Raw genomic sequence first — 21,952 nt, 5'->3', positions numbered from 1 at the left:
TCTCCGAGCTTTTCTTCTTGGCTGAGCTCCGGGGAGGTCTGGGACACTCCCTGCTTCACCCCAGGCGGGGAAAGGGTGAGTGTTTTGTATCCAGCTGTCAGTGTCCGTCTCTGCATCGCCAGCTGCAGTCGGACGTGAGGGGAGGCCGACACCCTCAGACATAAACATTCGCCCGTCGCACTTCTATAATACATCACCAAAGAAACACTATTCTCCCTCACTGAAACCCAAATGTGCTGCGGGGTTGCGCCGGGTTGAACGCCGTCGTCCAATGTTTTTTCTCAAAGCTCGATTAATTGTGCTAACATATTTGCATAGCGCTTGTATTTGAGCAAGGCATTCGGATGACAGCGACGCCCGAGCCCGAGGCGTCGGCCTCTGTTAAAACAATCATGTTTTTAATTCTCAGATCGAACAAGAGTGGGATTAGAAGCGCGGTCCCGTGCGTGCGGATACCCCGCCGACCTGCTGCTCTGTGGGTGACTGGAGAGCTCGGGACATGCGGATGCAGCAGGCTGCAGAGGTCACGGATGGCCACCATTAGCACGTCACATGATCAGTTGTGAAGCCCCGGAGCAGCCGCGTCTCAGTGACAGGCTGTGTGAGCAGCGCCGGCCCCAGCTAACCAGCTTAGCCAACCAAATGCCAAAGCCACTCAGGAGACTTCAGGGAAGCCTTGGGGGGAGGGGGGCAGTGACTCTAACACAATTGGGTATTCATTTATTAGATTACTCCTCATGGTGTCTGGAAGAAACAACAGCGTTGCTATTGAACACAAACACTGCTGGGACCTTCAAAACGGCGCGTTACCTCACAGACCGTGACTCATACAGCAGTAGTAAATGTGCGTTTGGTGGAACCTTGTTTGGATGACACATCTGCCCGGGGCGAAAAAAAAACACCTGTTAGACGTGGTGCAGTGGTGCCAGGAGCAGCTGCAGAGGACAACAAGCACCACAGACATGACTTTACTTGAGCTTGTCGCCACCGGCGCTTCTGCTCATTCCTCTTGCTTGCACCATACTAATCTAGACGATGAGTCAGCACAGGGAGGAGGAGTCTAACTTGAATGTAAACACCTTGGTATATATGCTATAAGCTATGTTCCAGGCAGAAGACTCAACAAGCGGGGTGACTGAAAACTAACTCGTATCATGGAATGACACCTACATCACAAAAAAAAAACCCCTGAGAGTAGAGAACTTTGAATCCAGTCATTTTCAACCATGTAGTGTTTTTCCACTTCACGATTTCACTTTAAATTTATGTTATTACGGTGGTGCCTCGGTTTTCGAACGTCCCAGACTTCGAACAAATCGGAGTTCAAACAAAAAAATTCGAGATTTTTTGCTTCAGATTTCAAACAAAAATACAGAACTCGAACGCCCCTGAAAAAAGCCGCAAAAAACATAACGTGCGCGGACCGATCAGCTGAGCCTTGACGCGCTTTGTTATTGTGTATAACGCAGCCTCTGTATGCAGATGTGTCCCGTTAGCTACATTTACTGACTGTTTTTTCTTCATATTGAGGTGTAAAACCTTTCCTGTCTCCACACTGGACCGTGGTAGAGTGTCACAGGGGAGGTGCTCGCTCTCCACACCTCCGAGGCTCCACTCCAGGGTGTGATGTCCTGTTGTGGGCTGGAGCTGGGACAGGGATGAGGCCAGTCTGGGACAGAGCGTGACTTGGTTTATGACTTTGTCACAGCCAAACTGCACAGAAGCACACATTCAGAGCTGGACACGCACCGGGCACCTCTTCACTTCTGGAGAGACCTCACTCACTCGGCAACCCCTCCCACATGCAGCGGCCACACACATAGAGGAACAGCGCACCTGCAGCAGACACTCTACATTCACTCCTACAAAAGACTATTTTAAGGCTTGGAACGCATTATTGCTTTTTCCATTCATTGTAATGGGAAAAATCGATTCAGATTTAGAACAAATTGCTTCTCGACCGGCCGTCTGGAACGGCTTGTGGTCGAGAACCGAGGTACCACTGTATTAGCGTTTGAAATATCATTGACAGCAATTGAAGCAGTTCAACAGCAGATGGCAGTGTCATTACAGAACTTGCCGGAACAACAGGCATGAGAGGAGTTGTACGAGCTTATACTGCAGCTCAAAATCACATAGATTCAAAAGTAATTCAGAACGCCAGAATGAACAATTCCTGAAACTGTAATAAGAAATAGCAACATGAGCAGAACTATTCGTGCATGAGCAATGTTGCAGAACCTTATGAAAGAAATCCGGAAGCTTATGAAAGACATTTCCGCCTAGTCACTTCTTGTCACCACATGTAAACAAACCACTGTCAGTACGTTATTTTCTCTGCGATTGATTGCACTTTTTTATTTACGGACAAAAACGGAAAGTTGGAGCTTGGAGTGTTGCAGAAGTGAGAGTGCCTCTAATTTGGAGGCATACGCGAGAATGGTTTTACACTTGGGTGGATCTGAACTGGCGATTGTGAAAACAAGGGGAACACTGCTTCCTGTCGTGGGGAGTTTGAAGGTGACCGTCTGCTGGCAAATCCACTGTGAGCCCAGCACACCATAATCTAGTGCAGCCCATTGATTAACACTGGACCAAGTGAAGGGAAGAGCAAAGTGGGTCAATCACTCAGCCAGGGGCGACTCGTCTGTGAAGCTGTGAGAGTAGCAGCAGGAATATTGATGGCTGGGGGTCGAGACCTCACTGCGCTTTGAAGATCTGGGCGATTGACACACAGATGTGACTCACAGAGCCGGACTTTGTCTTCTGTGTGTCTTTATTTTTATTTACAGGAACAAGATGTTTGGAGTGTGCTAAAGTCAACTTGTTCAAAGAAGTCAAGCTCTCTTCAGTGCACTGTCCCTGAAAAACGGATCTTCACAGAACACTGACGCTTCAGTGGGGAGGAAACGTGAGACACTGAGAGAGGCTTGATCCACGTTGATAAAAAAAAAAAAAAAAGTCGTCAGGCCAGTTGTGGACAGAGTCAGAGAACATCTGAGACACAAAAGGAAGTCATTTGTCTCTTTGGTAACAGTCTCATCACTCCTTCAGTTTTCCCTCCAGGAAGCTTTGGATCTTTTGAACGTTCTCCTCCTGCTGACCCAGGGCCTCCAGCAACATGCCCATTGGTGACCTCTTCAGTCCAGCACACTCAATCTTGTTCTCCAGTTTGTTCTTCATGTTGCGCAGGCGAAGGGACGCATGCACAAAAATCACTGAAACACAGAGCAGGTCCATGGGTTCATGGAGGTTTTATGAACGGTTGACTTTAACATGCATGTCAACTCACAGGTCAGGGGCAAAGTGATGGCTGTGACGAACACCATCACGCACCCCAGCAAGGAAATCAACACGTAGCTGGCCACGACCACCACGATCAGAAACGCTGCTGGATTCTCCCTCTTGAGGTGGCTGAGGACATTACGGTTCTCAGCGATCCACGCCGACCCACAACAAACCCCCGAGACAGCGGCAATAGCTGTGAACATCCCAAGCGGCTCCATGAACCTGCGGAGTCGAGTCACAACGCGACGTCAGTTATTCTGCAGCCACTAGCACCATCTAGTGGCAGTATCTCCCATCTGCAGCAGCACGTTTTCTCCCCTCCCTTTTAACAACAAGGTATCGATCAAAGAGATTTGACAGTCAACAGTAAAACAGTCAGTATTGGACTTTATTCCTCAACTTTGGAATCAATGGTTGCTGCTGAAACAGCTGACTGGGAAGTGAGGTCTTCATTACCACGGTAACAGGGTCATCACTGGAGCGGAACCGGTCAGGTATTTTTAGTGTGCGGGACTTTTTTTGTCAGAGCGGCTGATAAATCCAGGGCGTTGAATTGAACGACAAGAGACAAGACATGCATGTCTTTGGCTGCTCTCAACCTTTCCATGCACTGCTTCACATCGACTGAATGAGACCAGAGATAAGACACCACAACACCTCTAGTTTCTGAAACGGGTGCTGATATTTTACTTATTATTATATTTACTTATTTATTTTATTTATTGACTTTTTTTTGCATTTTCTCATATTATTTCTTTTTTATTTATTGTAATATGTTGTGTACAGAGCATGTGACAAACCTTTTCTTTGGGATTAATAAAGCTTTTCTGATTTCTGATGGATGCACCTGACACAGACAAGTCTCATCTTTGGAAAATGGCGGTGAATATTATGGTTTTCAAGACTTACAGTTGAGACTGTAGGTGTGCAGCAACGAGGAAGAGACGTCAAACATCTCATGTCGCAGTCTAATTTGACAATACTTTCTTAGGTTTAACGACTGAAGAGCACAGTTTGATCAAACAGTCATGAGGACATAAAGATCCGTTGCATTTTTGTGAGTGTAACACAGCACCTACCCGACAATAAGAAACGCCAGGACGGCCACCGCCAGGTAGTTAGTCTGATAATAAAGTAAGTTGCTGATGACCCTGTTGCTCCATTTCGCCGGGTCTTTGACATCGGGTTTACCGAACCGCTCCGATCCGGGAAAAAAGTCGTCCCACGTTCGCAGCGGTGTTATCTCCACTTTAGCCATTCGTGTTGTTTGGTTCATCTGCTGCTCACCGATCTGTCAACAGCGCCGGAAAAACGCTCGGATCACCGCGATCTCGCGAGAGAACAATGAGCTGCCGTTTATACCACCAACAAACACATTTATTTTGCACAGTCGTGACACGCATGGCGTAGTATTGTGACGCGTGTAAGGCTCGAGGAGTGAACAAACGTTTGCTGTCGACTTTAAAATGCGAGATCCTGCGAGTGTCTAAAAGTCTTATCGCGAGATTTCAGTAAGAGGCTCTTCCGTAAACACCGCCCATTTGGTGTGACGCAACACCTGCTGATAGGCCGAACCGCGGATGCGACAGAAACACTTCCTGTTTCGTTCATGGAAGCCGGAAGGAGCAGCGAGTGGGAAAACGTGTGAGAAAACGCGGCGTCTGTCAGTGACAGGTTGCTAGACTTATTGAATTATGGACGTCTTTAACGCACATCCGGCGCCATGTCACTATCTTATTCGTGTTTGGGGTTTGAAAGCCTGAACATGCTTCTGCTATAACAGTCATAAGTTCTGCTGGAAGTAGCTGCAACGATGTGATGTTTCATTTCTACACAGATGTGGAGGCGAATATTTAGCTCCAAAACTCCGAGAAGGGCGGGATTGTGTTGGAGGAGTCTCTTCACTATGAAGCTGGAGACGAGCGAGTTTAAGTCTCTGTTCACCGAGGGACTGACAGGACTGGCAGGTGAGTGGACTGAAGAGAGTTCAGGCGAAAGAGAGCTCAGTCTGTGGTGAGCAGCGTCAGGATGCTGGGTTAATCCAAGGGCACAGACACGTGGAGAGATTTGTTCGGCTTCTAACGTCCTCGAGTTTCAGGAACAGCCCTTGTTGTTTGGTGTTTATTTACTGATTTATTCTATTGTTTATTTGTATGTATTTATTTTATTATTTATTTCCTTTAGTGATTATGTTTGTTCATTATTGCACTATGCACTGACACACTTTCCGAGTTGGTGGGATCCTCAATGACATTGGCAATAAAGCTTTTATGAGTTCTGAAGTCTTGTGGGTGAGGAGTCAATATGTGCCATGGAATGGACTAGCGACCTTTCCAGTGTGTCTTCTGACCCTCGCCCAAGTACCTGGGATGCTACCAGTGGAATTCTAGGTGGTAGAATGTTTCACATTGATATATGAGGAAAATAACTGTCAATGAAACTACAAAATGGCAAGGACTTCTGCAAAGCTATGCGTTTTTGGTCTGGTCTTTCATCTGAGTGATGAAGACCCCCACGACTGGACTTACTGCAGTCCCATGTCAAAGAACCTGTCCTGTATCTCGAATGCCAGAATGCCACCAAAATGTAATCCTTCCTTCCTCAATCCACGACCAACACTTAATTATGTTAAAAAATGTGCTGTGAACATTTGAAGTTATTTTACTGGCCGACAAACATAGATGGTCACGGAACCTTTGTGTAAGCAGCAGTATTTTATTTATTGGATGAACTTCTGCTTTAGTAGTCAGAGAGGTAAGTCTCTTCTTCTCACGCCATCGCTGCAAAAATAACATTTTTGTGTTTTTTCATGACGCCGCCAGAGCTGTTCCAGCAGCACAATCATCAGCTCAGAATAGCTGGTGGCGCTGTACGAGACCTGCTGTCAGGGAAGCGACCAGAAGATGTGGACTTTGCCACGACAGCGACTCCTGAGGAGATGAAGAGTATGTTTCAATCGGCAGGGATCCGGATGATCAACAATAAAGGAGAAAAGCACGGGACTATCACGGCTCGAGTAAGAGCACACGCATCACTAATGCCTGATTTGATAGTTGACTAGTCACCGACTGCCTCAACGATAAGTCGACCAGTCGGTACATGAAGCATAGATGTTGATGAACATGTCGCATTGTATTATTGTAGTAATTAAAATGTTGTAAAGAGTATTATAGATTGCACTGTTTCCTTTGATGTGTCCTTTGTACTGTCAGGAAGATGAGGTCACTACTCATGAACTTGTTGGCAACTGTTCAATAGTTGTTCTATATCTATGGAAAATTATTAGATCTCTTTAAGTTTCTGATCATCGCATTATAAAGTGTGTATTGTCATACTCTTGTCACAGTTGCACAACCAAAACTTTGAGGTGACGACGCTCCGGATTGACGTTCAAACTGATGGGCGACATGCAGAGGTGGAGTTCACCACCGACTGGCAGAAGGATGCAGAAAGGCGGGACCTCACCATCAACTCCATGTTTCTGGGTAATTACAGCCCCAGTCGCTCTGCTGTTTGTGGTGATTTATTGTTTTTCTGGGGTCTTATTTTGAGTTGTTTGTCGGCACCTCCCTGACTGATGCACAAGTGGGAGTGGGCGAGTAACCAGGCGTAGCTGTGTCAGATGTTCAGGAAAGAACTGAGATTTGAGTTTGTTCTTATGGTGGTTGATCCTCAGGTGATGAGTAACACGAGACAAAATCCGCTGTATGAACTGCAGCCCCTCAGGTATATAATTATAAAATATCCTTAAATCTAAATATTATATAATTACCGTATTTTCTGGACTATAGAGCAGACCTGAATATTTGCAGCACCCACGAAATTTAAGAAGGAAAATAGATCTTTTTCATACATAAGCCGCACCGGCCCATAAGCCGTGAGTGCACTGTCTGCGCCGCAGGAAATGCATGAGGATCGCCTCCTCTAGTTCTACTTTTGAGAACGGCATCTCAGTGGTGTACGAAATATACATGAATATTGACGCAAAATACATAAGTTCACTCAGGAGTGAGACTAACAGAGCCTGGTACTGCAGGGTGAGTTTCTGCCGAATGTATTCAATGTTTATTACGTTTGAAAGCGTTGATCCTCATTGTTAGTGCTAATCTCACTCAAAGCTGTGGCTGTCATTGACAGTGAGAGAGGCCACCGGGCTGGCTGCTAAGTCCAAGTCAAACTAGCTGAAAACACCTGCGGCCTGTTTCAGAAAGGAGGCTAAATGATGAACCTGAGTTGGTTTTCCTGTTGGACCTGTGGAAGATTTTGAATTTGAAATCCAGGCATTGGTTGTTGGGTCAGGGTAACATGTTGCCTGACCGACCTCGATGAATGACCCTTCGACTTGACTTGTTTCAGTCTGTCTGTTCCATGTTGTCACACTTGTGCTTTTTTGTCTCTGAAACATTGTGATTAGCGGAAGAAAAAAATGATGCAAGTGAGTTTTTTTTTTTTTTTTTTTAAGTAGCACTTTATAATTGTTTTAGTTTTGGACGTTTCTGCCTTCACTCCTTTTCAAGAAAAGCTAGTTATTTCCAGAGTAATGAGATAAGTTTGTGTTCAGGTCTTGATGGAACCCTGTACGACTATTTCAAAGGATATGAAGATCTGCAGAACCGACGAGTTCGGTTTGTTGGCAGCGCAGAACAAAGAATTCAAGAGGATTTCTTAAGAATATTGCGATATTTCAGGTGCGCTGCGTTTCTTAATGCATCTCAATTCTCAAGACTTCCACTGTAACATGAGACGTTCTGCCCCAATTTGACACCAGGTTTTACGGCAGAGTAGCGGTAAAACCAGACGACCATGAGCCAGAGACCCTGGCAGCCATCCGAGAGAACGGACGAGGGTTGGCGGGAATATCCGGTGAGCGGATTTGGGTGGAACTGAAGAAGATGGTGGTGGGCAACCATGCGGCTCATCTGCTGGAACTGCTGCACAGCCTGGAACTGGCCCAGTACATCGGTGAGAAGAGGGGGATGCTGATGACGCTTCATTTCAGAGACCACTAGGTGGCGCCTGCTGATACTTTCAAGCAGCAGCTTCTTGTCCTTTTAAATATTTAAGGATACTTCAATTTTCATAAAGGACATTTTATCTAAAAAATGCTGGAGAATCAAAAAAAAAAACTGAGGCATTAATAAATTACCCAACACGATTGATTTATGACTCATCTCCAAATTATAGCCACCAGATCATCACCACATTTAAAAAAAAAACTGGGTGGCAGTCTCGTTTTAAGCCTTAAGGTTCTACTGTCACTTGATCAGAGTGAGAGAGGTGTAATTCGTTGTCGAGGTAAAAGTGTTGTCCTTGACATTTAATATGTGTTTGCTGATTTTCTAGACCTGCAATTTCCTCTCGCTCCCAGGTGACATTTAAATCAGTCTAGCTGATGGAAGTGGAATCCTTGCTGGCTTATTCATGTGGCGTGTGCATCAAGCTGTCTCACAGGAGAATTAAAAAAAACTGCTAGAGGTGTTTGTTCATATTAGTTCTGAGCTGAATGACCTCAGGGTCAACAGTGTAAAAGCCTGTTGTGAGGTCATATATGAGTGAAGAAAATCTTGTCTTGAGAGCAGGAGCATGGTGATTCTTGGAATTACAGTGGATTTCAGCCTCAGATATATTTTTGGTACAAAATATTGGATTATAAAAACAGCTCTTCTGTCTCAGCCCTGAGACAGTGGTGCTCAAGTCAGTGAACTGTGATATGTGATGTGTTTCTTTGCCATTCACTGCCAACATGGCGGTATTACCAGTCCTCATTTTTGTTCTGTCATAGGTTACTGTTTAAGTCATCTGAGGCTTGAGCCAGATTGCAAGTCCAAGTGTATTTTTATTTACCTATGTGGTGGGATTCTAGTTGTTTATGACAAGTGAGAAGTACATGGTGCAATGAACAGCCAGATATTTCAATGACAGGTGAACTCTCTGCAGCATTCCTGCCTGTTATTCGTGACAGTCCCAAAAGGAAAACAAGCTGAGTTGGTTGTGCAATTCTTGAGTGAGTTCCAGTGAAGCGAAAGGTCAAGTTTTGTCTGTGTACGTGCTCTTCAAAACTGGTATTTGCATGCACATGTGATTTGAATCAAAGGCTGAGTTGGTGTTACATGAACACGCTTGTCGTCCTCAATCATTGCTGGTCAGTGTTACACGTCTGTCGTCAGAGAATGGTCTTAGAAGTCTCCTTAAACGAAGACCTGTCATTTAGTCGCTCAAAAAATCCACCTGCAGAGAGAAAAATCAATTCTCCCCTCAGAGGAAAGTCGATTCATTGATTTTTTTTTTTCCTCTATTCATGTCTCTCAATTGAGAAAGCGTCTCGGTAAACCAGTGTCTCCAACACGTATATTTGACATATATCTGTCTTTATTTTTTTATAATGTTTTTTTTTTTTTTTTGTAAAATTGTAGATGGCTTTAATTAGATTCTGTGCTTTTGTCCTTCCCTCCTATAAGGTCTGCCACCAGATGGCAATGTCGAGGAGATGAAGCAGGTGTGGGAGAACGCCAAGCACCACTCTCCCAAACCCATGACCATCCTCAGCGCGCTGCTCCACTCCGCCGGCGAGGTGGAGAAGATGGATGCCCGACTCAAGGTGTCCAAGGAGGAGAAGACCCTGGCCCTGTTCCTGGTCAAGCACAGACGGGAGCTCTGCAAGAACGACGACCACCCGGAGAGTGTCCAGCCCTTCACGGACTTCATCATTGACGTGAGTTCGAAGACTTTTCACTGTCAAGCGCTTTATCACAGATCGTTTTACAACTCCTTAGAAACCAGGCGCGAGTGCAGTGAGACATAAACACGCTGTGTCAAAGTGATCTGACAAATATTATTGCTATTAAAGTGCAGGCAGGTGCAGAACCGTCAACCTCACTGGCTCAAAGGTCGGCGAGTTACAGACATAAATGTCCCTTTTCTCAACTATTGGCATTTCTTAAAAGTGGCATTGAAATATAATGCAATGAGAACGTGCCACCATGCTTCAGAGGCTACAGCTAAAGACATTAGTTCCAAGATGAAGATGATAAATGGGATGAGGTGATTCCTCATATGGACCCTCCTCCTCCTCCTCCTCCTCCTCCCTTTCCTCTAGCTTGCTAGCGGCAATGTATCTGAGCCTGCTGCTCCCAGGAGACTTCTTCTTTTGCCACATAACTTCTCTGTCCGTCCCTTCTGCTTTACCTTTGGCATGTTATCTACATGATAGGACACTTACGGGGCAACTACACGGTCTCACCCGGGACCGAGGTGTGCGCATGTGCTGCTGACTTCAGGCTGCACGCTGTCATGTTTCATTGGACCTGGGCACTAGTGATGGATGGATGGATGAGGTTTCATGCAATAGTGGCGTTGTGCTGTAAAATGTTTGGACTTCAATAAGTAATTCAATGAAACCGCACATCATTTCTGAACCATGAGCGCCGTCTGGTGGCCTCTGAAAATTAGTTTCATTGCCCAAAATGTGAATTCCCTCTGGCTTTTGCCAAGCCAGTCCTGCAGCTCAGGTGAGAGGTCAGCATTGTGGTTGATCCAGAGGAGCCCTGCAACAACATGTGAAGGTGTGGCATGATGGATTGCGCCGTCCTGCTCTCAACTCCACAGGTGTTTGAATGGGAACGGCAAGGGTGACGGACCAGATAAAAGAAAACAGACTGGGTTTAGAAAAACACTGAGTTTCAGTCATCGCATAAGTTGAACCAGAAGACTGTAAAAACATGTTGTTGTTGCAATATTTGTAAAAAACTGATGCTCGCTTATCTATCTCTCTCTCTCGCTCACTATATATATATATATATATATATATATTCCCTGAATATTATTATTATTCCCTGAAAAGAATCTGCTGTGAATCACCTCAGTCTGTTGCTGCTTGCGTCGTCTTTCACAACATACGATTGTTTTCGTTGTCGACTAATCTATTCATTAATCGCAATGACCTTTGTTTGGACCTATTTTGAAATTCTGTTTAACCTGAAGTTGCTTAAATCATCTCACTGTGATACTCTGACACCATACATTATTAAACAAGTATATTAAAATAATGACACATAATCTGGGAAAGTGCATTAACCCTGTGAAGCATGAAGCATGAAACCGTTGACAGAGAGCTCCAGTTCTTTAAAACGGAGGTCTTTATTGGGCCTTGAGAAGAATTTGAAATCCTCACTATAAAGTACACATATGTGTCCCTTATAAAATATCTGATCAACAGCCACATCATAAGGTCTTATTTGAATAATAATCCAAAACCATGTGTTCGGTGTAGCTCCCTAGTAAACAAAGCGAAGCCGCACTTTTGAACACTGAACAGTTCGCCGCTCAAACTCCTCCGTGACTGTGTCTGAGGTGGTGATGTGGAGCCTGGGACACGCAGCGACGGTGGCCAGTTGGAGTCGGACCTCAGTCAGGAACCAATGAAAGGAGCAGAGGTTAACAGATTTTGACGTCGACGTGTTTTTGTTGTCAATGTTATAGATGACGTCAACTACACGACAACAGACATCCTCTTTATCTTTCTTTAAAGACTGAATTGTGACCCTGCTGCTGCTTGTGAGGTGGTCTTCACATCCCGTTCATGTTGCAGTACAGATCAATCGAAAGTAAAAATGGTCTGCGACAGTGTTTTCAATGTAATTGCTGTTCTGGGGTAAATTGACTTAATAGAGTTTCTGAGGTTGTTTATTGGAAACTCATCTTCCAAACGCGCTGCAGCCATAAGCAGTTTAACATCCAACACTTTTCATTTCACTCGATGAGTGAAGGTTATTAGCGAAAAGGCTTCATGTCTATGTGTCTGAAGATGAGCTGTATTGATGGAAGTCTGCCCCCCCACTGTTTTGTTGTTTTACATCGTCCGATCCTCGCAGTCACAGCAAGTTAGAACGTCAGGTTTGTTTGTTGGTGCCAGCGGGTCGCGTCCATGATGCTTTGCTGTCTGAGTCGCGTCCTTCTCAGTATGGGATTAACATGGTCACATCGCATGTGATGATGACAATTCAGGACTCGTTCAACTGATTCGTCTCGTGGCCTGAGGGAAATTCACATAGAGACTAGAGGTAGGGGGTTTTCAAGCTTGGTTGAAAACCCCCTGCGGGTTGGAGGTGGTCACCATCTGCCTGTGTAAAGTACAAACTACCTCAGGATTCATATTTGCACTTTAGCTTGTTTAAATGCACCAGTATTAACATTTTGGTCACTTGGTCCTCAAAAGCCTGGGATGGTGCAAGTTTTTTTTATCCAACCAGTCAGTCTCACATCAGTTAAAACACGCAGCACCAAAGTGACAATCAACCATGACTGTCTTCAGCCATCAGGTTGGTTCCACTATGTGCTCTGGATAGGAGATGTAGCCAGTTGCATCTTAACTGCCGCCTGTTGGTGATGGCACGCTATTACTTTTTCGCTACTTTTGACTGGTACTCTCTCTCTGGTAATGGTGAATCCATACCGGTGGATTTATGGAGGACATCTAGGCGAAATACAAAGACTTAAACTTGAGCAGCTGCTGAAGTTGGAGCTGGTTGCCACCTTAAACTGGATGCCATATTTTGAAGGTGGAGCCCATTGTGGTGACAGAGGTTTGGAGTGGGCAAAATGAGCTCTCGAAAATGAAAGTTCCATGACGTGCTCTGTGCTCTATCCTTCCAGAGTCGGGAGCTGGACACTCAGAGCAAAGTGTGCGAGCTCCTCAAGTATCAGGGCGAGAACAAGCTGTTGGCCGAACTCAGCAGGTGGTCCATCCCTCGCTTCCCTGTCAGCGGCCACGACCTGAGGAAGATGGGCTTCACATCGGGGAAGGAGATCGGCGCGACCCTCCAGATGCTCCGCGACGTGTGGAAGAGAAGCCGTTACCAGATGGACAGAGAGGAACTGCTCAGTCACGTGAAGACGTAGCCTTCCATCCAGCCGTTGGACTGGACTGTGGACATCACAGACAAGAGCGGCGACTGCCATTCAGCCCAGAATCATGTGGCACAGTCGACTGCAGAGCAGCCGAGCGTGGCAGTGCTCTTTTCTGACAGACTGATGAGTTGTGCCGTCGCTTGTCAATATTCAGTCTTTATTTAAGAAATGTCAGGTCTCATGTGAACAGATACAACGGCATCCTACTGGTCCGTGCACCAAGGAGCACTTAGAATTTCCTTCATATTCCCTGAGAAAGATCAAAGTATGACTGCATGAATAAAGATCTGGGAATGGTGTGCTTGCTCCTCCCTCCTGCTCGCGGACATAAAAAGCTCCAGCTCTGCTTCACTTCTTCAGAGCCTCAGCGCCTTCTGGAGGACTGTAGCATGTCTGCCCCTCCGCTTGTCCTGTCATGTCCTGGGGTGCGGACGTGAGCCCGCGGTGACAGGATGAGTCTGGCTCGGGTTAATTTCAGCAACTTTTCAGCGGATGCCGGGCGGAAAGAGGACGCGCCCCGGGATGAGCGCCTGGCGCAGGTGGAGATCGCGCTCCTCTCCATCATCTTCGTCACCGCGGGGATTCTGAACTCGGGGCTCTTGCTGCTCCTGTGGAAGCGCAGGAAGCAGCTGTCCCGCATGCGCGTCTTCGTCTTCCACTTGTGCGTGGCGGACCTGGTGGTGACCTTTTTCCAGGTTTGTCCGCAGTTGATCTGGGACATCACGGACAGATTCGTGGGTCCGGATGTTCTGTGTCGCGCTGTCAAGTACCTCCAAGTTGTCGGGATGTTCGCCTCCACCTACATGATCGTGGTCATGACCATAGACCGGTACCAAGCCATCTGCAACCCCATGGTGACCTTCCAGAGGCGGCGCGCCAGCTGCAACGGGCCGGTGAGCGCAGCCTGGTGCGTCTCTCTCGTCGGCAGCCTCCCGCAGATCTTCATCTTCTCCCGGGTGGAGGTCGCTCCTGGAGTCTACGACTGCTGGGCCAAGTTCGTCGGCCCGTGGGGGCTCAGAGCCTACGTCACCTGGACCACTCTGGTGATCTTCATCCTGCCGATCGTCACCGTCATCGTGTGCCAGGCGCGCATCTGCCACACGGTGCGCGTCAACTTCAGCACCAAGTCGCAGCTGAGCGCGGAGTCACTGCGCAGGCAGGTGTCGTCCAGGACCAGCGGCGCGGCAGCGGTGTCCAAAGCGCGGGTGAAGACGGTGATGATGACGGTGGTCATCGTGCTCGCCTACGTCATCTGCTGGGCGCCTTTCTTCACCGTGCAGCTGTGGTCGGTGTGGGACCTGGCGGCACCCACGGACTGTGAGTCAGCCGCCTTTCCATTCAATGACGGTGATGTCGGCTTTTGTGTCAATATTTGGCCCGTCCCACTTTTAAATCTCATTTAATTACAGGAGAGCGGAGTTTACTTTCAAATGATTCACAGAGTTAACTCTGCTGTAGTGCCTTTAAATGTGATTCATAATCTATTGACAGCCCTGGTCAATGTGCAACATCAAGAAAAGCATTCAGAGAGCGCAAACCTCCGGCACACACCGTTAGTCCGCTCACATCAGAGAAGAAAATCAATGGTGATCCTTCAAAAGTACCCAGGATCAAACCAGGGACCTTTAGATCATCGGTGTCAACTCTGCTCAAATACACAGTCAGTCACATGCACGCAGTGTTTAGACGAAAAAAAAAAAATCCTGGCCCCAGACGGTGATCTGTATCACTCCCAAAATTGAATCTTGTGTGCCTTGTCCAACTCCATCTATTTCCTGGACATTTCATCCAAATCCGTCAATAATGGATTAAGATATTTCCAACACAAACAAACCAGTTTGACAGATATTGTCTACTGTAAAATGTATCTGGACTTGAACAATAAATTCACTGAAACCGCATTTTTTTTCTAACACTGCCATCTAGTGGCCTCTGAAAGTAGGACAGTTTCATCCACCCTGCAGTACTGTTTCATGATGCCTCATCTGCCCATCACTACTCAAAACCCACTTGAACATGCATCAGCAACGGAAGGATTGTAACATTGTCATGAAGGAATAGAGATGGCGACTAACTGAAGGTGTCGAAAAAAAAGCTCCAAAAAGCCCCACACTGCACCAACAGAAGCTCTTAAAACAGCAAGCACCGCAGGTTTCTTCTGATGGCTCTGGTTCCTTCCATCAATCGAAATAAATCAGTGCTCAGCGTGTCCCTCACCTCTCACCCTCTGCAGCTGGGGAAGGTAGAAAAAGAATGAGCAAATCTAAACTTAAATGTATTTCTGAGTGCGTGAACAGGAATGTGATCCAGCCTGTGCTTTCAGTCAGTGTGCTGTGAAATAAGTCAGCATGTTTTCCCTCTCCCGCCGCAGCTGCCACCTTCACCATCCTGATGCTGCTGGCCAGTCTCAACAGCTGTGTGAACCCCTGCATCTACTTGATGTTCAGTGGCCAGCTGCCCCACAGGCTCGTGTCGCTGATCTGCGTGGGAAAACCTGACCTCGGGGGATCCATCCAGGAGGACGCCACCGTGGTCAGCTCGCTCTACATCAGTCTGAAGAGCCTGTCAGACTGCAGATGAATGTTAGGACGTCCATCGTTTGCTCTGGTCTTAGAACAGGGGTGGGGAACCTTTTTGAGTGGGAAAAACCCACATATTTTAAAATGTAATGACCAACGCCTGTGAATGGTTGAGAGCATCATGGGACTGAGCCTGCTGTTGGAGGGTGATGGCCAAACCGGATGGTTAAAACGGAAAGAAGTCAGAGAATCTGCAGTCAGTTCTGACAGTATTTCACACTCCAATGTAGTTCAAAGAGCCGGACTCCTTGTCGAAAGAGCAACGTGTGCCTCGCGAGCTATAGGTTCACAACAATGTCGTATCATTGGGTTGCTGTTTAGTACAAAACTGTTTTGTGTGAGTGTAAAAAACGACTCAGTGTTTTGTTTGATTTATTTCCAGATGTTGTCACATTGTTTGATGATGTTGTGTTTGCTCCACACACAGTGTTGTGATGCTGCTCTCACATCCCTGCAGCCTCTTTGAGGCCTGATCTTTCAGAATCTCAGTGCTCCATGCGTCCGCATCAGTCCCTACCTGGCCTCATGCTGAGCACCAAATTATTTCTTCAATTATGGCCGCTGGTTTAACAGGGGCTCTGATGCTTCTTCGCATGGTTATTCTATTTATCACAGCTGGAGGGCTGACGTCAGTCACGCTGGATGGTGGTGGAGCGGAGGTAGTGTCGTCTCCCGGCCATGTGAACCAGATAATGGCTGTGGACTGCTGTATTTCAAACCATCAGTTTAAAATTGCAGGCCGTGTTTTCCCCCAGTCCAGCAGCCGCTTTGGACCTGCTGTAATGTGGAGTGCCTGCTGTTGTGTTTGCATCCGTGCACAGCATGCACAGTCGCTGCTGTGGTGGATACAGGAGGAAGGAGAAGAAGACAGAGCAGGCCAGACTCAGCAGGCCTTCATCTCAAACACCTGGCAGGGCTGTCTTCTTCTGGACTTTCTGCTGCCTGGACTTGAATTCAGAAGACCTTTCACCTGAGTGGAATATTCTCATTCTAATGCACTGCTCCAATGGAAGCTCTTTCACCGAGCCAGAGCTGTTACTTTTTTGTTGCTGCTCCATGAACAAGGAGTGTCCCGACAGAGACCTCGTGTCACAGCGTCACTCAGCAAACTCAGTGAATATTCTCTCAGGGTTTGTCAGGTTTTCACTCCAAGTGTCTTTTATTTGCATGGAATGAGCCACTTAGACGTATTTATTAAGAGTTTGCAAGTGTTGGATTTGTCGCTGCTGTGTTTGCTGTGTAGTCCGTTGTCTTGCACATGATTTCCAGTGAGCTAAATATTGTTCAGTTGTTGATTTGTGGTTTGATCCGTGTCCTTATCTTGGCTTGTTTACAGTTGAAGTCTGCTAACTGAAGTGTTGCCAAATAAAACGACATGACTTTTTAAATTGTGTTTCCTCAGTTCACACAGAATGCCTGAGCAAAGACAATCCGTCTGGGAGCCATGTTGGACGTCCACACTCTTGAATCATTAGCTTCCAGATCATTAGCTTCCAGAACGCACCCCCTGCTCCCAGTCTTTATTAAACGTGTTTCACTCCAGCGCCGTCGGAGCACAGCGCTTGAAATGTTAAGCTCCGTTTCTCATACAGCTCAAAAGTGGGACAGGAGCACGCTGAACATGACCAGCTACATGGGAGCGACGATCCTCACCGGCCCATCTACAACATACTGTGTACAACTTGTCATCTACAGCAGCGTTCCCCAACCCCCGGGCCGCGGGCCGGTTCAGGTCCGTGGGTCATTTGGTACCGGGCCGCACAGAAAGAATACATGACTTACATTACTTCCGTTTCATTTATTTCGGAATCTGCAAGATGTTTTATTTTGAAAAAATGACCCGATTCTCTGTTACATCCGTTGATGTCACTCTTGACACAGGTCAAGGCGCTCTTCTTGGTCATGTAATAGGTTCCAGCTAAAATGAAAGTTAGCAAACTGAGTAAAGAACAAACGTCTTGGACAGTTTCTTTGGGAGGAGGGAAAGGCCCAGCCAATAGACAGAAGAGGAGCCTACGACTTCCAAGAAAAAGAAAGCTATATTTCATAGACAGTATCTGGAGTCCTACTTAAAATACGGACTTATCCCGACGGGAGATTCCCACGCACCAAGCCCACTCTGCATAATCTGCTTTGCCACTTGGAGACCAAGCACCCTGTATTAAATGACAAGCCTTTGAAGTGTTTTGAAAGAAAAAAGCGTGAACAAGAAGGATGGAAACGATCACTGAGGGCCACCACATCAACAAATGCGAGTGCTCTGAGAGCATCATACTTGGCGGTGTATCGTATTGCTAAGGCTAAAAAGCCATTCACCATTGGTGAAGAATTGATTCTGCCCGCCACTAAAGACATCTGCCGTGAACTTCTGGGAGATGCTGCGGTTAAAAAGGTGCCTCTTTGGGCCAGCACCATCACTGGACACATCGAGGAAATAGCGGAGGACGTTGAAACACAATTGCTGGAGAGGATGAATACATCACCACGGTACGCAGCCCAGGTTGATGAGTCTACAGATATTGACAACAAGTCAATGCGACTTGTTTATGTACGATATGTTCAGGAGGGTGTGCATCAGGACAGGATCTGCGGTCTGAGGACAGAACTACTCAAGTCCCTTGATCATTATATATCAGGAAAACTGAAATGGGCCTTTTGTGTCGGCATATGCACAGACGGAGCGGCTGCCGTGCTGTCTGCTCAGATGAAGGAGGTCGCACCTGAATGTGAGCCTACACATCGTGTCATTCACAGGGAAATGATGGCGAGCCGAAAAATGTCACAGGAACTTAACAGCGTATTGAATGATGTCATTGAAGTTATTAACCACATCAAAGGACACGGCCTTAACTCGCGCCTGTTCGAGCAACTTTTTGAGGAGATGAACATGGAGCACAGATGCCTTCTGTAATACACAGAAATAAGATGGTGATCCCAAGATTTCTCACAGAAAAAAAGTCACCGCTGGCAGCACATTTCAGTGAGGAGGGGTGGGTCGCTAAACTTGCATACTTGTGCGACATATTCAGCCTGATTCAGCTCAATGATCTCAATCTGTCACTGACAACTGTCTTCAAGTTGGCAGATAAAGTAGCTGCATTTAAAGCCAAATTGAATTTGTGGGGACGGCGCTTGAGCAGTGCTTTATTTGACATGTTTCAAACATGAGCAGGGATTTTGGAAGAGACTGAGTCTGAGCCTTCACTCTCCCAACTGGTGCACGATCACCTGTCTTTGCTATTGAGAGTTTGAGCGCTACGTCCCAACCACAAAAAATCCACGAACTGCCAAAGAATGGATCCGCGACCCATTTCTCAACAAAGCAGGTGACTCCAACATGTCTGCGCAAGTAGAAGATCAACGGCTGGAGATCACAAAAGTATGTTCGAGACAACAACTCTGCTGGTGGATTAAAGTCATGGCTGAATACCCTGAGATCGCTGACCAACACTGAAAACACTGTTGCCATTTCCGAAATCCTACCTGTGTGAAGCGGGGTTTTCTGCAGTGACGAAATTCCGAAGTAGACTGGACACTCACTTCAAGTGTCATCGTCTCCTATTACCCCTAGATGGGACACCTGGTTGCTGAAAAACAAGCTCAGGGCTCCCACTGATTCAGCATAGTGGCGAGTTTTATTTTTCATGCACTTGGTATTTGCGGTGTATCATAATTTGAAGGCATGTTTAAGCGTTACCATAGCGACCAGAGAGTGTTGCGGGCAGAGAGGACGTTGCTCATGTCATGATTGGTGTTTATTATTATTTAGAGAATACCACATTATTATTATAGTTATTAGTTATTATTATTGTGTTTATTTAACCGCCACACCTTAAAGGCCGGTCCTTGAAAATACTGTCTAACATGTTTGCACGTCTCTGTCTCTGTGCAAGGTCATTATAGTTCAGGAAATGTCACGAAAAGTAGAATTGTAAATCATTTTCATCAACTGAAATGAAAATAAAAATGAAAGATTTTCATAAAAGAGTAACTAACAAACTGCACTGTCTGTTTACAGAATGAATCAAAATAGTATTTAGTTCATAAAGAAGCATTTTGACTTGATTTAGAATCTGCTTACTTTGGCTCGGCTGGTTTTACGACTGCTGTCGGCCTGAGGCGGCACGTCAAGTCCGTGACCTCACTTGTGTGGACAACCTGACCTGACTAGCACGATGGGGTCAGTTGGGCAAAAGCCTCATCGTTCCAAATGTAATGCATTTATTTTAACGTGGTGTATTTTGTTTTTAATACTGGCCATTTTGGTGAGTGGCTATTTCAATCTTGTTCCAATACCCCATGTTGAAAAAAATACAAAACAAAAAAATACTGGACTAAGACTAAAACCAATAAAACTAAACCGAAACTAAGATTTCTTGTCAACAACTGAAACTAATTCAAACTAACTGAATTTCAAAACTGAAATGAAATGTAAACTCATGAAAAATCTCTACTACTATAATCTTGTCTCAGCGGACTGCTGCCTCCATCTCCACTGAGGGCGAGTCGAGCAATATCTCCATTGATCCCCAGCAATCTACCACCAGTGCTTCAACGTCTTGTGCAGCCGCCTGACAGCAGGCAGGGATCAACTCTGACCTTTAATGACGACAACTGGAGGGCAGGTCAAGCCCTCCAAGGTCAGTGAAGGCGATCATCCAGTCGATCCAGAATAAGTCTGGTACAAAGCATCTGGCCTCCCCACGAAGCTACAGAACTGCGCACATGAAAACCCAATTTCATGAAGTCACTTTCACGGTGGTGTTTTGTTCAGCCTGTTTTAACGTCCAGTGCAGCCAACAGCAACTGCTTGAAGTGTCCAATCCAATGAATTTACAGCACAGACTCGAACTGTTCATCTCTTCTTTTCAACATGGCGAAAGAACAAATACACTCGAGGGTTTCCCACTGGATCCAATTCTGAAAGTTGGTGTTCAGACGCATCCAGGGGGAAGTGAGCGGATGCTCGATCATTAGTGTCTCGCCGCTTCAGCAAAGAGCAGGAAATACCTATAATGTCTATATATATATATACATATATATTTCAGCCCCTTATTTATATAAGAATATTTGCCACAAGAAGCCACATTTTTCAATTTGAATGAATTTGGTATATTAGTGAAACAAATGATGGACCCATACAGACAGTTAAACAAAATAGTTTATTTTGCATCAGTTTGACAACTGCAAAATAAATCACCATGGTGGCTACATTCAAGATTTATATCACTTTCTTGAAAGTAAAGCTCTTTTAATGTCTTGAAAATATTTGTGTAAGAATTTCAAGTACATTCAGAGCAGTGGAAACTAGCAATTTGCTGGACACCCAGGTGTTGTCATGGTGAATGGCAGTCGATTCTGAAGGGGCAGCGACAGGGTGGAAAATTAGTCATCAAAGATTGCACACTTATCAAGCAAGCTGCCATGTGCCCCACACACACACACATATATATATATATATGGACACAAGCATGGCAAGTGTGGTAAAGCTACATGTGTCACGAATCAAGGGAACGAGGAGCGAATGCCACGTGGAACTGGACCCAAGTGCAAGTGGTGAAGGTTACAGTGAGGCAGGAGAGAGTTAGAAATAATATTTAATAATTAAACAAACAAAAACACAACAGAAAGCGTCACCGAACCGGAAGAAAACTAACTTAAACCACAGGGAACTAGGAGAGACGAAAACACAATGGACCAAGAGTCAAGCACAAAAGAAACCAGGAAACACGAATAGACAAGAAGAAACAAAACACTAACTCAGGCACCAGGGTCTAAGACAAAGTAATCAAAAACAAAGCTAGCTAACATACAGAACGAGAGACCGACAGAGAACCAATTTACTGGAGGGAGCAAGAGGAACAATCACAGGGGAACCAATGGGAGAAATCACGGGGAACTAAAAGACTCACAGGGAAACAATGGGAGACAATCTCGTGGGCACAAAGAAGAGAGTCCAGGAAACTAGAAGACACGACCTGGTACACGTTGCTGGAGTCCAGGTGTTTTTGTAATCAGGGTCATCAGAGGTAGATTGGGTCCAGCCATGTGCCAAAGAAAGACAAGGAAGAACGGAGGGAGGAAAACAAAACCAGGACTCAAATGAGAAAATAAAAGCCGAGCCATGACAACATGCAGTTGAACTACAATTTTAGAGGTCAAACGTTTGGACAGGCCTT

The 21,952-nt window shown here is 45.9% G+C and overlaps 3 protein-coding genes across 5 annotated transcripts; 2 read left to right on the top strand and 1 right to left on the bottom strand.

Moving 5' to 3' along the window:
* Window positions 1-410: 410 nt before the first annotated feature.
* On the bottom strand, window positions 411-4,753 carry arl6ip5a (ADP-ribosylation factor-like 6 interacting protein 5a). The gene is made up of 3 exons (XM_053868321.1): window positions 4,368-4,753; window positions 3,293-3,510; window positions 411-3,218 (listed from the first exon to the last, which is right to left on the bottom strand). Exons 1-3 carry the CDS (start codon window positions 4,562-4,564, stop codon window positions 3,043-3,045), a joined length of 591 nt encoding a protein of 196 aa, XP_053724296.1. The 5' UTR covers window positions 4,565-4,753; the 3' UTR covers window positions 411-3,042.
* Window positions 4,754-4,888: 135 nt separating this feature from the next.
* On the top strand, window positions 4,889-13,442 carry trnt1 (tRNA nucleotidyl transferase, CCA-adding, 1). 3 transcript variants are annotated; one of them, XM_053868317.1, is made up of 9 exons: window positions 4,889-4,962; window positions 5,126-5,255; window positions 6,111-6,304; window positions 6,635-6,773; window positions 7,703-7,723; window positions 7,850-7,976; window positions 8,057-8,250; window positions 9,747-10,000; window positions 12,940-13,442. In XM_053868317.1, exons 2-9 carry the CDS (start codon window positions 5,126-5,128, stop codon window positions 13,183-13,185), a joined length of 1,305 nt encoding a protein of 434 aa, XP_053724292.1. In that variant the 5' UTR covers window positions 4,889-4,962; the 3' UTR covers window positions 13,186-13,442. The 3 variants fall into 3 exon arrangements, with proteins under 3 accessions (XP_053724292.1, XP_053724294.1, XP_053724293.1); XM_053868319.1 differs by lacking the exon at window positions 7,703-7,723 and having other exon boundaries at window positions 12,940-13,436; XM_053868318.1 differs by lacking the exon at window positions 4,889-4,962 and having other exon boundaries at window positions 4,969-5,255.
* Window positions 13,443-13,607: 165 nt separating this feature from the next.
* avpr2b.1 (arginine vasopressin receptor 2b, tandem duplicate, 1) lies at window positions 13,608-17,091 on the top strand. The gene is made up of 2 exons (XM_053868320.1): window positions 13,608-14,511; window positions 15,566-17,091. The coding sequence occupies exons 1-2, from the start codon at window positions 13,647-13,649 to the stop codon at window positions 15,772-15,774; spliced, it is 1,074 nt and encodes a 357-aa protein (XP_053724295.1). The 5' UTR covers window positions 13,608-13,646; the 3' UTR covers window positions 15,775-17,091.
* The last annotated feature ends 4,861 nt before the right edge of the window (window positions 17,092-21,952 follow it).

Source organism: Synchiropus splendidus, chromosome 6 (assembly GCF_027744825.2).
Source record: "Synchiropus splendidus isolate RoL2022-P1 chromosome 6, RoL_Sspl_1.0, whole genome shotgun sequence".
Lineage (NCBI taxonomy): Eukaryota > Metazoa > Chordata > Actinopteri > Syngnathiformes > Callionymidae > Synchiropus > Synchiropus splendidus.
The sequence above is the reverse complement of the archived record's forward strand: the minus strand, read 5'-3'. Positions and strand labels throughout refer to the sequence as shown.

What these genes read in the sequence shown, in the direction of transcription:
- arl6ip5a (XM_053868321.1), bottom strand. Translation starts at nt 4,564, where the DNA reads ATGAACCAAACAACACGAATGGCTAAAGTGGAGATAACACCGCTGCGA. An exon ending in CTGGCGTTTCTTATTGTCGG is followed by an intron (nt 3,511 to 4,367) that starts GTAGGTGCTGTG and finishes TCGACTCCGCAG; the next exon opens with GTTCATGGAGCCGCTTGGGA. An exon ending in CATCACTTTGCCCCTGACCT is followed by an intron (nt 3,219 to 3,292) that starts GTGAGTTGACAT and finishes TCTGTGTTTCAG; the next exon opens with TGATTTTTGTGCATGCGTCC.
- trnt1 (XM_053868317.1), top strand. Translation starts at nt 5,126, where the DNA reads ATGTGGAGGCGAATATTTAGCTCCAAAACTCCGAGAAGGGCGGGATTG. An exon ending in GGGACTGACAGGACTGGCAG is followed by an intron (nt 5,256 to 6,110) that starts GTGAGTGGACTG and finishes TGACGCCGCCAG; the next exon opens with AGCTGTTCCAGCAGCACAAT. An exon ending in AGAATATTGCGATATTTCAG is followed by an intron (nt 7,977 to 8,056) that starts GTGCGCTGCGTT and finishes ATTTGACACCAG; the next exon opens with GTTTTACGGCAGAGTAGCGG.
- avpr2b.1 (XM_053868320.1), top strand. Translation starts at nt 13,647, where the DNA reads ATGAGTCTGGCTCGGGTTAATTTCAGCAACTTTTCAGCGGATGCCGGG. An exon ending in CCTGGCGGCACCCACGGACT is followed by an intron (nt 14,512 to 15,565) that starts GTGAGTCAGCCG and finishes CTCCCGCCGCAG; the next exon opens with CTGCCACCTTCACCATCCTG.